Genomic DNA, 14420 nt, shown 5'->3' with positions numbered 1-14420 from the left:
ATTTCTCGGTAATGAAATACAGGGGAGGAGTGGCTGTTATGTAGATTATCGTGACAAATGCCACTTTTCTAGTGAATAGTGCTTTGGAATACATGTCAAAATCATACAGGCAATAGTTAACATTTGTGGCAGGGGATTCTACTTTGTAAAATGAAGGGGTTCAATGGAGAAGGTGAGGGTTGTGTTTTTTTCCAGCTGATTTTGGGCAGCCTTTAATATTCTAAATACTTGAGCTCTATTTATGTTCATATCTCACTTGCATTTTTTCTGAGTCGGCTCACCCATGTTTGTCTGACTTGGCAGGGTGAAATCTGTCTCTGCACCAGCAGGATCTATGTCCAGAGGGGCGTCTACAATGAGTTCCTGATGAAATTTGTTGATGCTGCCAAGAAGTGGAAAGTCGGCCTCCCCTCGGATCCAGTGGCCAGTATGGGAGCCCTGATCAGTAAGGAGCATTTACAGAAGGTAACTCTAAATGAATGGGAAGCTACTTTTTGGATGTAACGAATTATGTTTCATGATTATATTATGTGTAAATATCTATTTCTAAAAAATGAAAAATTAGATTTCTTTTTTTTTTAAAGTTTAAAAAGAATACTTTCAACCCAGAAGAAGCAATCTCCATATATTTCCCGCTTTCACATCCTGTTTCTAAACAGGAAGTGCCAGGATCTCAAAGATTTGCACTGAAACAAATGAGGGGATGCCAAGGAGTGTTCCCTTGGGTTGCAAGAAACGGGCATGGTGCCAGAACGTACTGCATTGTTCTACCTGCCCTCTAGCAAGTCTACATACATGAGTCCCCTTAGCTTAAGCAGAGGCTGGAGCGAGGAACTAGGGCACTATAAAAGCACAGCATTCCAGTTCGTCAGTTTATGAGTTAGGAAGAAAAAACACAGTGGCTGGAGACGTGGGAACAACAGCAAGAACAAAGAGTTAGGAGAGAGCAGGAGGAAGTGTGGGTTACATCCAGAATCAGACTGTTTCTGCCCATCTTCCCATGCCTCACTTTTCTGGTTTGAGTAAATAGGTTTACCCTTGAGAAATCCCCTTTTCCTCAGTCTCGAGGAGAATGAGGCCATGCAATAGAATTGGGTCCTTTCACTTATACGGGGCATTATTTCTTGTTAAGATGTAGGGTAATCCCAGTAGCCAACCGATCCAACATTTGCTTCTTCTTAGCGCAGGAACTGGTGCTGCCTCAGAAGTTTCAGTATCCATTTATTTCAAAATCCTTTTATTGATAAAGAGGCAGTATCAACAAGCAAGAATCAATACATTCATCTAGTCGCCCAAAAGCACATGCAACATGAACAGAAACAAGAAAACAAATAAGGCAGCCAGTATTATACAGCACACAAAATCTGGAGAGGGATTAACATGCACTTTTAGTGCTAAAAATGGTTCGGGGATACCTGGGTAGGAAGGAGCTAGTTAGTAATCTAATACCACCACAGTGGACCCCCAAGGTTTATAATAAGTAGGGGCCAATCAAGCATGTAGCAGGGCTTATGTCCATCTTAAGGAGCCGCAGGTGTTCATGGGGCCTATCATCCGACGGGCCAAACATTGCAAGGAGGAGTGCCCTCCAGGCTGCTAATGTTCTCAGTGGGTTCTGGCAGTCCTGTCCTCATGTTCGTAAACCAAGTGGTGGCTTCAGCTTCCCGCCATACCCTGAGATCACTACGGCATAAACAATACTGTGGACTCCCTTTCGGCTCCCATGCCATAGCTATTCGTCACTTAGCTAGCACACAAGCCAAGTCCATAAAGTTGATCATATATCTGTTCTTGGTTGGCCTGGATAAGCGCCCAGCATGCACTCTTGAGGGGACCACTGAAACCCACCAACTTCCGCCCTCACACAAGCCACCTCTACCTGATACCAGAAGGTCTGTACTGTCAAGCAATTCCAGAACATATGCATGAGATCAACATCATCACATTTACAGCAGAGGCAGGTATGTGTCACCCTAACATCAAATTTAGCCACTCTGCTGGGAGTGTTATATGTTCTATGCACATTCAGCTGGACAAGGCGAAAGACCTTCGTAACAAAGCGCAACGTATTGTCCCACTGGCCTTCACTCGGCGCCTGGCCCAAATCAGTTTCCCATTGTAATCTCAATGTCATGCCCCTCTCGCATGTCGCATGCAACAAGCATCCCTACAGCCTAGACACTGGCCTCCAACCATCTTCAAGTTCATACAATAAGGACAGCAGTTCAGTAGGCTCAGGTTCCCCCGGTCAGTCAGGCCATTTACGCTTAGCAATCTTAACAAGCCTAGCATATCGCACAAATTGACCCTTGGTGTTCCCCTCCTGTGTCAGATCATTGACATCCCTAAATGCCCCCCCCTTGGACATATCTACCCACAAAGTGAGTTCCACTCTGTCCCCTTTCCTGGTGCATGCCAAATCGTCCGTGCACAGGCATATATCCACTGTCATTGGTACATGTGGAGAATATGGATTCCACAACCAAAGCACTCTCAGTGCTCTATTCCATACCTGCCTCCCAAGTGTGATCATGTGGGGCATGTCACCAAGATAGTGGTCTGGGATCCACAGGGCTTCATTAAGTATGGCCAGACCTGTCATCACCCCTATCAAGGTAGATTCCGTTGTCAGGTCATCCGACAGCCACTGAGCCATGTACTGAAGCTGTGCAACCAGGTAATAGAGTTCTAGCCAGGGCAGCTGCACACCTCCATCCTCATACGTCATACAGATGGTTGTCAAGGCTTTCTTGCGTCTGCCCCGTCCCCATAAGAAGTCCCTAATCATGGAGTCCAAGTGTCAGAAAAAAACAGCCACAATAAAACAGTGCACATTGGCGAATCGGTATAGTAGGCGCGGGAGCGCCACCATTTTAACAGGTGCCACACGCCCCATTAATGACAGGGGCAGCCTACTGCAGGACTTCATGGACCGCCTCACCCCGTCCACTGCCCTGACCGCGCTCTTAGTGAGCATGCCCTCCAGCGTGTGCCTTATATGTATGCCCAAGTACTTGAACTTGTGCACCTACCTGATTAACCGTAGGTCTGGTAAGTTCCTGGGGTCATAGTGACGCAGTCCCGCAAAGGGAAAAAGGCACTTTTGTCTGTTAAAGGAGATACCCGACACCCTGGCAAAATTGTCTGGAACCTCCAAAACCAGAGGCAAATTATGTTGAGGCTCACACAGATACAGGGGGACATCACCAGCTTATAGAGAGATAACATGCGTGTACTTCCCAACCTTAATCCCGCGTCTGAAAACTCACTTCTAAGAAAGACCGCCAGTGGCTCCAGAGCCAATAGTGGCCAGTCCTGCCTGGTACCTCTCTGTATGTCCCAAATATCCGACATCTGCCTGCCCATCTTAACCTGGGCCACAGGTGCAGAATACAGCATGTTGACCCATTGAATAAACCCCTCGCCCATTCCAAATCCCTGCAATGCTGCACACATCCATTCCCAGTAAACTGAATCAAACGCCTTAATGGCACCCAAGAATGCTACCGTATACGGGGAGTTCTGCAAATTAGTTTGAGAAATGATATGCTGCAGGCGACGTAGATTCATAGAAGTGCTGTGGCCAGGGACAAAACCAGTCTGATCCCTATGAATTAAGGTAGCAATAACCCGTTTGAGGCGCCCAACCAAAAGTACAGTAAGGATTTTTACATCCTGGTTTAGCATGGCCAAAGGCCAATATGATTCACATAAATCTGCCTGCTTCTCAGGTTTCAATATGGGGACTATCACAGTCTCTGTGTCGAAGGCGGCCCATGTCATGTGCCTCATTATGGACATGGAGCAAAACCAGGGGCAGCGTGGCTCGAAATTCTTTATAGAACTCGGAAGGGAGCCTGTTTCCCCATAGACTTTCCAGTCGTCAGGGACATAATCACTGCTTTTATTTCCTCCTCAGTCAGGGGAAGCTCGAGCATAGCAACCTGTTCCGCTGTCAGCAGTGGTAATTTAATCAGGAAGTGTGCTGAGCGCAATTCATCAGGGTCTACAGGCTGATCGCCACTTACAGAGTCTTGTAAAAGGTATTAAAGGCCCCATTTATCTCCACCTGCGAGTGCCAAGTGGCTCTGCACTCATCATGTATCCTCATAATTGCCTGTCGAGGGTGCTAATTTTTGCACAGCCATGCCAGAAACCTTCCTGTCCTGTCCTCCTCCACATGCATGCTTTTCATGTACACCCAATAATCAAACCTCCTAAGTCATCCTATGCTTCAGTGCATTGAGTGCGGCACTGCAAAAGCTCTGCCTCAGCTGCAGCGTCCAGGATTCTAAAACCCTCTCTCACTTGTATCTGGTCTTCCAACCTCCCATGGTCTTTACGCAACGATCTTCGAATACCATCAGCCACAGCTATAACCTATCCACTAGTAATCACTTTAAGTGCTTCCCAGATTGTCCCCCATCTCTCCACACGTCCAACATTATTCTGCAAGAAGTCAGCGAGGAAGTCCCCCATGCGATCCCTAAACACATCATCCTGAAGGATCTCTGCCTGCATACTCCATGTGGGCACTGAGGACCTAGGTCCTTGCCAACTCCAGTTTACTATAGTGGGGAGTGGTCTGAAATAGACTGACCGGCATACTCCGCCTCTGTGAAAGCACCCAAGTGCTCAATACCCACAAACATGTAGTCAGTTCTGGTGTAAACCTCATGAGGGGAAGAGTAATATGAATAACCCTGCCTGTCCACACAGAGTTCCCGCCATATGTCCGCCAACAAAAGGTCCTTTAGAGTGGCATGAAGAGCCGCCAAGGCAGGAGACGGCCTAGCCTGTCAGGAGTTGGATCTATCAAGAGCGGCGTTCAGCACGCAATTAGTCACCCCCCGAAAGGAGCAGAGTGACGTGCAGGCGTGCCAGTCTGCCACTCGGAGGGTGAAGAAAGGTGGCTATCACCTGGTTTGGAGCGTAGGAATTCACTATTTACAGTTCTTGATGCTCAATGAAGCCATACACTATAACACATCTACCCTCCTTGTTTGAGTGTTCATCGAACAACCAAAATAGGACAGCAGCATCAATTCACACCAATACCCCCCTAGCATACTGCGAAGATGTAGAACCAAATCCTGCCCTTCCCATGCCCTTCCCATCTAGCCACCACCCTCTCCTGCTCCCCAGGGAGCAGATGCGTTTCCAGTAGCAGTACGATCGACACCCTGCTCCTGCAAGGATAGGATCTCACTCGGTTCCTCCGAATGTATGACCCCATTGCCCTTACATTCCAGGTCAGTATCCTAAATGTCGCCAGTCAGCCAGCATATTGTTCACACAGCCAACCACATCCCAGAGGCTAGACCTTGTATCCTCCCACAGAGCCACCCGCAGTTGCGCCCCTCCCACCAGGTGCCACTGCCCATTATGTAAAACCGAGGCCTCTCACCCCCCATACTTTCCCAGACCTGTTCCCTTCCAGCTCCCACACTTATCACAAATGCCTGCAACCAACAAGAAAAACAAAAAACAACCAGTCCATAATAAAGTACAACCGCCCAAACAGTGGGGCAGCAACGAGGCTCAACAGCACTGTGCCGCTGGGGCCTACCTGCGCCCACAAGACAAACCTTCATCATAGGCGTGGCAGGCAAAGGATACCAACTGGAACCAGATACCAACTATAGATGATAGTCCGGGGTCGTCAGACGTCTTACACCATATGAAAGCAGCACGGTTCTCCCACCTCAGATTCTCAACCCAACCAGTCGCGGTGCGTACATCCTTTGGCTGACAGTCTGTAGCAGTTAAAGCTCCTGAGGGCTCAAAGGGCACGAGGACTCTTCTCTCTTCTGTCTCGGTCCTCGTCCGCAGCCCAATCCTTCATGCCATTGTGGTCCATCCAGGAATTGTCATCATAAGGGGTGTCAAGGAACAGCACTTTCCCGTTGTGGAGCACCTTCAGTCTTCCCGGGAGATGACCATGTACTTGAGGCCCAGCACAACAGAAATCTATAGTTACAAGAGGACTGTTCCTCTGACGAGGAGAGAATCTAGGGCTGTGGCTGGCCCCTTTGACGATATTTTGTCTGCACCGTTGGTATTTACCCCTGTTAAAGGCACTATGAGTATGGCTTGCAAATTGCCCTTACCTCCATCGCCTCCTCCTATGATGGAAAGTGCTGCCATAAACTTGGTGGAGGATGGGGGGGTAGCTGATGAGTCTATTTTGCTAATTGACTCGGGGGAGTCAGGTAAGATCCCTCAAGATGCTAGTCAACTAGCAGAACCCCCCTCTTTAGATCCAAATGAAAGTGAATATACCCCAGAGACGATTAATAGCTCACTTTTGGCCCTATCCCAGTACCCATTGGGGAAGGAGGCGGAATGGGAGCTGTCCTCGGCACAACCAATGGGTCGGGAGTCTGTGGGAGGGCACTCACATGAAGACTCTGTAAATAAATTGATATTAAGTCAACTTACACTTCATACCATCCTACTTAAGCAGCTGATAGCTGCAGTAGAAAGGCAAAACTACTCTATTGGTAGCGGTGGAATGGCTGATGCTAACCTGTTGGATCCTTCGGACCCTCAGGGAGGAGCATCCAATCCCAATGTCAGTCCAATGGAGATGCCTGCGTCCCCGAAATATCAAGAAGAATTAGATGTGTTAACAAAAAAGGACCCTAAGAGATCGGGTCCTAGTAAAAAGAAGGATGGTGAAAAAAATGAAGACAGGCTATCGAAGCAGAAAGAAATGAATCAGAGCACAAACAAAAATAAAAATAATAGAAAAAAATAACCCTTCAGAAAAGAAAGAATGTCGCAGGACATAAACGGAGACAGGATAAAGTCTCTAGAAATAATTGGAGATGGTCGCTGAGAGGTGATGCAGAAGACACTGATTCTGACATCATCGAGGTAAATGAGGGACCAGATGTGCTATTGTGCAGAGGGTCAGGAGGCACTGTAGCCCCAGATTCTCTTTCTGAGACCTTAAAAAACAAAGGCACAAAGTGTTCAAAGAGAGGTCCTATCTGTAATAACGGGGGCTCTATTGTGTCAGACTCAAATATACAGGGAAGTCTGTTAAATTTCTTCCCTATAAAACCAAAATGGCTGGAAAAAACTACAACTGACCCAGCCGCAATATTATCTGTATACACAGACAAGGGCATCTCCCTGTAAAGGCCAATTGAGGTTCTTGATGGCCACAGGAGGCACTCCCTAGTAGAGAATTGGGACCATAGGGATGGGGCCATTGCAATGGTCCAAACAAATATACCTAACTTAGACAAAACAGCATCAAGCAATGGCACTCTTCAGCCTATGCACCATGTTAACGAAATGAAGACTGCAGGACTGTGTTTTCAATCTAACGGTCCCGGGCGTAATAGATGCCTGCAAACCCAGACTGAACTGGGAAATATAGAATCGCTAATGTGTGCTAACTCTCTAGGAGGTGGGGATCCAAGAGAAGCAGCTTCTGCAACAAATCTCTTGGAAGGTGGACCTGTGATGGAACGGGTTATCAGAAGAGTCATTAAAATAATGCTTGATGGCCATGAGAATGCTGTTCAGGATGAAATTGTCCCCAAGGTAACCCCTTCCTTGCCACAGGTACCCCTACCGGCTGTGAGTGAAGAGTCCCAAAACCAGAATTTCAAAGCTGTAAATACAGCATGGGGTTCATGGAATGATGGTGTGCAAACCGAATTGGAGGGGGCAAATATGACAGTCATGGGTGATAGACGGGGCCCGGATTGTCAGGACAGTGAATTTCTGCCAATTTTGCCTCCACGGGGCCAGACGGAACTTTGTCCAGTAGCTGCATGACCAGCAGCAATAAATTATCGCCCGTTTAAATGTGTAGACAATCCAAGTATAATGTTATATTATCTTTTTGAAAAGGGAGGCCCACCATCACTGAATAGACCAATGGTTTTGGCCTTACTCGGGGGAAATACCAAGTCTTTCCCTGATCACTACGGGCGATATTAAGTTGGTGGATTTCGTGCACCCGGTGAGATATGACTATGTAAGGGTTGTGTTTTACTCCAACAGCATTGTAGATGCAGTTCTGAAAGAAAGCTCTTCATTTCATAAATTGGGTTATGATCTGGAGAGGGTGGCTCCGGACACGGGCCCCCCTGCCCAGGTGGGGAGGGGGACGACTGTGAATGAGAAATTGAGCACTAATGTTAGCAGAGCAGATAGCACATTTGAAGAGCCTAACTTCAGATGGCTAGCCCTTCAACTAAGAGATTCTATATTCCAACTTCAGGGTTTGAAGCCCAACAGTTAGTAGTCGCTCAACCTTTCCCCTGATAAGTTGGAATTCGAGGGGGAATTGGTCATTGAGGAGCTCTGTTGAAATCTGTGATCCACTTAAAAAATGCTCTATTTTCTGTATACAAGAAACCTGGTTTACTACGGATTTTGTTTTAGATGGTTTTATTGTCCACTCTATACTTTCAAAATAAGGTCCAGTAGGTAGGCCAGCCGGTGGTCTACTTACAGCAGTTGCAATAGCACTGGGGCCCAAAGTCATCAAAATGTATAGGATCTTAGAGTGGTGTCTTTTATTGTTATTATGTTTAGACCACATCATCTTGCATGGATGGTAAGGGAATTCAGGTTGTTGAAGACGAAATGCAGTGACCATAAGATCTTGTATCTAAACTTTGAGGGGAGGGGGGCTCTGGTCAGTAGTAAACAGAACCTAGCGAATTTAGCAATAAATCGGGCAAAAAATAGAATTGTGTGGCATAAGGGCAATGTAGAAAAGGTAAATGCGCTTTTTCTAAATGACTTCAACTCCTCTACTCTGGGGAAAAAGCATATAAGGTATAATAAAGATTCCTTTTCACACTATGTCGGAAATGTGATTGCTCAAACGACAGTTCCCCCCAAACCAGGTAGGCCCAGGACTAGTCACACACACTCTTATGACCCTGTTATGAGAACATATAAAAACCAGAGACAAAAATCACTGAGTCTGCTTGCTAAAGCTACACTCCCTTTGGTGGAGAAATTGAGACTAAAAGAAATAACTGCCTACCTCTGGAAAAGGAAGATCAAAGAGCGCAGAGCCATGCTTTATCAGATGGATGGGGAAAATATCTTATATGCACTGAAGGACAACACATCTAGATCCTTCTGGGCTTTGGTCAATAATAAGGCTACCCTGAATTGCTCTGCACTCTCGACCGCAATATTAGATCTCCCGTGGGGTGGGCATTTTGGCAACCTATATCAATCAAGAAAGGGCATTTTGCAAACTCCACTGGACTTTCATAACATTGAATGGAATATAGACATCAGTCAGGAGGATATTGGTGTCTTGATAAACAGGGCCTCCAGCTCGAGGGCAGCCGGCCCAAATGGCTTGGCTAATGTTATTTTTAAACAAAACAAACAATTGTGGACAAAAATACTCTATATATTGTTTCAGGACATCCTTCAATCTCGCTTCATCCCAACTAGTTGGCACACCTCTTGTGTAATACCCATTTACAAAAAGGGTGAACGCTCCAATCCTCTTAACTATAGGCCGATAGCCCTGCTGGATGCGGATTAAAAAATATTCTCAGGGCTTATCCTAAATCATATCCATAGCTGGATAAATAAAAATGACATCTTGTCCAAGTTCCAATTTGGGTTCAGGAAAAGTGTGGAAACTGACGTTGGGGGGGGTTGTTGCTAACTGTGATACAGGATAAAGCTTGGAGAAAAGATGCCGTGCCAATATACATTGCCTCCATTGACCTGTCAATGGCTTTCGATAAAGTGGAGCGAACACTCCTGTGGGGAAAGCTAAAACAACTGGGAATGCCATCTGCCCTCCTGTCTATTTTAATACCGCTACACGAGGGATCCCAACTGCAGGTCCGACTGAACAACGAGGGTAGTCTCTCCACTTTAATTGCTGCTCCGAATGGTCTATGACAGGGGTGCGTTTTTTCGCGCCTACTATATTCAACCTATATGTCTCTGATGTAGGGGAGGGGTTGGAAGCTGCAGCCTTCGCACCCCCGACGATCGAGGGAATTAAAATCTATTGGACGGCATATGCAGACGATTTCATGCTTTTTGACCACACCCCCATAGGGCTCCAGCGTCTGCTGTGCAGATTTCGAGACTATACTGAAGCAGAGCATCTTTTAATAAACAAGAATAAAACAGTTGTTATCAGATTACATCTGCGCCCCTACCTCAAACAATACTCCTGGTTTTTGAACCACATAAAACTAGTGGTAAAGCATAACATACGCTACCTAGGTTATCCCATCTTTGGCAATAAGCAGAAATCTCATTACAGACAACATATGGATGCTAAAACCAAACCATTAATGCTCCAATTAAAAAATAAAATCGATTGTAAATATGGAAAATGTTCAATTCTATCAGCTCTACGTTATTATAAGCAAAAAATACTACCACAGCTCTGCTACGGACTGGAGCTTTATCCGAGATGGTTCATGGTAGAATTGAATAAATATGAAGGACGACTCCTTAGGACTATTTTCCCATGCCTACCAAAGTGCCTACCGTTGTCAATCTTAATGTATGAATTAGGCGTAAATTCACTGGCGTCTTTGATAATATGGAAAAAACTGTCCCTTTTCAGGAAATTGGTTGCAACCGAGAGAGGAACTCTTTATGATCTCTTGGGATCGGGTATACGCAGTAATAACTCTATCTCTGCCTGTATACTCGAACTCAAGGATGAATGCATGAATTTTTTGGAAACCCTGGGCCTTACATTCAAATTGCTAATGTTCAACCCTACCAAAGTAAAAAGATGCCTAGAATGGGGGGATTGGGATTCAACAATGAGACCGGTGGGAGCTACAAGGTTCTAAAAACATATGGTAACCCATTATAAAAACCTGGGCAGTGTTGAATCATATTTTATACTGTTTCCCTCTAAATCGGCTAGGCACTTATTCACGCGATTTAGGTGTAATGTTCTTCCCACAAGAGAAATCATCTGTGCATGAAATAACGAGGCAGGGCGGGCTCAAAATTGTAGATTCTGTGAGGAACCAGATGTAACTGAGTCTTTGGAGCACCTGATGCTGGATTGCCCAGTATTAAGACCACAGAGGATACAGCATTTTAGTAAATTTGTTGCACCCACGGGCCTAATCAACCTGGATTCACTGTGGTGGGAAATGTTGCACGGAATAGATAATTCATTACATATTGCCATCGTGAGGCACCTGAGAAATGTATGCCAACTAGAAATACAAAATGATCCTCAGGTGGAAATGTTGACTAAATAAGCGTGTAAAGAGAATGTTTTATCTTTTTTGCATTGATTTGACTCAAACTACTCTGACTAAATGCTGCTATGGTTCTTCTCCTGTTCTATATGAAATGGTGGTTATTTGACATATAGGATGCACATTTTATTTTATTTGATTCTGAGTTCTTTGTTGTAGATACTGATCTGTTTGTTTTATTAATCTGCTATGTTTTATTCTGTAATTTCTAAAATATTTGTAAAGGTTAGTAATAACCATACACAAATAAATAAATAATAAATAATCCCAATGTGGTGTCAGTAGGGAGCTGCAGTGCTCCTGCAACATTCCATGCAGTGACTGCTAACTCAGAACTCCCCAGAAACATAGAAGAGCACCCTTCCAGGGTGCACCTCCTGTCCTTCCACCAGCACCTCAGCTAGGCTGGGAAACAGACCACAAACACCATCAGCGTCCACCAGCCCAGGGAGCAGCACCCACTCAGGGTGGGCCTCACTGTCACGCTCACCTGGTCTCCACGGGGGCATGCTTGTGTGCGTAGGGTGTTGTCTGTCCTGATGCTGCTCTGCTTGGCTGGTGATGCTAGCTCGCGTCTCCCCTTAGTCCTTGCTTCAGGAGATGTTAGCCTCTGTTTTTTAATGGGTGAGCTCTCCGTCCTGCACACTTCCTGGATCGAGTTACGTCACTGATCTGAAGGAAGTTGCTGAAGTAGAAGGCCCGGGAGTAAGCAGGTAAGTCTCTATTCCAATATCTGCTTGGAATGACTGCCTTTAAGTCTTTCTGTTCAAGATAACTAATGTCCGTTATTGTCTTACAGGTGCGGTGTTAAGCGACCTTCGGATGATGGATGACCCTTCTGACAATGATGCTCACGATTCTTGCCGGTAAGTATTGCGCTGTGCTGGGCGCGCAAATGTTCGCCTCTGTAGCCTTCCTTTGCTACGTGCAACTAACCTTTTTGTCTTTTTCTGTTCAGCAGGTATGGCGCGAGTCCAGGAAGAAGAATAGAAGATCTGTGTAGCGGTGTCGAGCTGTGGCACGCTGCTGAGTGAAGAACTGTCCGATGAAGTTCCTGGAGCAGGCCGATCAGGTGAGTAGCTACCCAAGAGGGTGCTTTTCGTTCTGTTCTGCAGATGCGGTGGTCCGTGGGAAAGCAGGAGATGAGATCTGGATGCACTGCAGGTAAGGTCTTTGATGCCTAAATAACTCCTGTTATTCTCTGTTCGCAGGTGCCGATGGATGGAAGACTCTGGATGGGCGTGGCAGAAGGGAGCAAGAACTGATCTGACACGGTGAGCGTTACGCTGCAGGAGTGCAGAATAACGCGAAGCGTGTTCAGATTGTTGGGTGCGGTTTAAAGAGCCTTGCAAGTAGTTCCAAGAAAATAGTCCTCTTCTCCATATCCCTTCTCTCAGGTAAAGTAGTTCCAGGCCACATCCTGAACTGAATGGCTCAGCATCTCAGAGCCAAGTTAATGGACCAAGTAACTAACACCTCTATGAGCCTGAGGACTGAGCCCAGGTGAGCCTGGCTGGGGCCTGATATGCCCCCAAGGGGGCCAAAGTCTGGGATGGCCCCACCAGTTTTAGGGGTTTAGGTGCCTGCACCATGACAGCACTCCCCCCCAAAGGTCCCCCTAATGGCTGATCCACTCATTGGTCCTGGTTTGTTTGGGTGATTACGGTGGAACCTTTTCAATAACCGTGGAGCATGTACATTCTCGCTAGGTTCCCATGATCTTTCATGCGGTCCGTACCCTTTCCAGTCTATCAAGTAAAAGAGTTTTGATTTGGTGATTTGTGAGTTCAGAATCTCTTTAACCTCGAACTCGGGTTCTCCGTTCACTGTGACCGGTTTCGGTGGTTTCACAACTCGTGTTCCAGGTTGCGCCGGTTTCAAAAGTGAGACGTGGAACACTGGATGAATTTTCATGTTCGGGGGCAAGTCCAATTGCATAGCCACTGGATTGAATATGGCCTTGATGGTGTACGGACCCAAATATCTGGGATTGAAGGTAAAAGGCCCTTTAACGGGTATGTGCTTTGACGCCAACCAGACTTCATCCCCAACCTGATAACTTGGAGCTTCACTTCCATGTGCGTCGGCTGATATCTTGTACCTTTCCTTAGCCCGCCTTAGATGATCTGTTGCTTGTTTGAAGGCTTGGAAGATGGTAGAGTGCAAACTTTTCAGAGCTGGTATTTCCAGAAGTTGTGGCGGGTCGAGGTTGGAAGTTTGTGGGTGTAACCCGTAGATTGTATAGAAGGGACTTTGACCTGTGCTGGAATGGAGTGAGTTGTTATAGGCATACTTGGTGATCCATAAAAAATCCTTCCAGCTACCTTCAGTTTGATGTAATGTGCACCTGATATATTGCTCCGAGGTCTGGTTTGTTCTCTCTGTTTGACCATCGGTTTGGGGATGGTGACTGGTGGAAAGTCTTACGTCGATTTGAGCTAACTCGCAACACTTCTTCCAGAAGCGTGAGATAAACTGGCTGCCACGGTCTGAGATCAGAATGGAAGAAAATCCATGAATTCGGACAATCTGTTCCAGAAATTCTTTAGCCAGAATTGAAGCTGAGGGTAGTCCTTTTAACGGGATGAAGTGGGCCATTTTTTAAAACAAATCCACCACTACCAAAATTGTATGGAATCCGTTACTCGGAGGAAGGTCTGTTATAAAATCAAGAGATAGTGTATGCCAAGGCATTGGTGGAATGTCTAATGGCTGAAGCAGGCCTGGTGATTTTTTCTTTTGGGCCTTGTTTTGAGCGCAAACTCCACAGGATAGCACAAACTGCTTGATGTCCTTACGCCATGTTGGCCACCAAAATTGTCGTTTGACCTTGGCCTCAGTTTTTGTAATTCCAGGATGACCTTCTACTAATGAGTCATGGTAATGTGAGATTACTTTTTCCTAAAGTTCTCTGCTGGGTAGATAGAGACGTCCTCAAAAAAATGTGGTAGTTGGTTAGTGACCGAATGGTGAGGACTTTTGGTCGGCCAATCCTTTAGGGTGTTGGAATCCATGAGATGAGAGATACTCTCTTGAACGTCTTCTAATGTTAGAGACGTAGTAATCCCAAGAATCTTCTCACCAGGAATGATAGGCACTGGGTCGGGATTGTCATTTTCCTCGTCTACTCCTATATGGGACAGTGCGTCTGCCTTGCCATTTCGACAGCCAGGT

The 14420-nt window shown here is 46.1% G+C and overlaps 1 protein-coding gene across 1 annotated transcript in view; it reads left to right on the top strand.

The window, feature by feature from the left end:
• The window catches only part of ALDH8A1 (aldehyde dehydrogenase 8 family member A1), a 189828-nt gene that overhangs the window by 134920 nt on the left and 40488 nt on the right, over window positions 1-14420 (top strand). The window contains exon 6 of the mRNA XM_069605021.1: window positions 304-465. Coding sequence (XP_069461122.1) covers window positions 304-465 — 162 coding nt within the window. The remainder of the gene's footprint in view (window positions 1-303; window positions 466-14420) is intronic.

This window comes from Ambystoma mexicanum, chromosome 4p, assembly GCF_040938575.1.
Source record: "Ambystoma mexicanum isolate Mex_15411 chromosome 4p, UKY_AmexF1_1, whole genome shotgun sequence".
In the NCBI taxonomy this organism is placed as follows: Eukaryota; Metazoa; Chordata; class Amphibia; order Caudata; family Ambystomatidae; genus Ambystoma; species Ambystoma mexicanum.
This window is presented reverse-complemented; position numbering and strand designations above follow the sequence as displayed.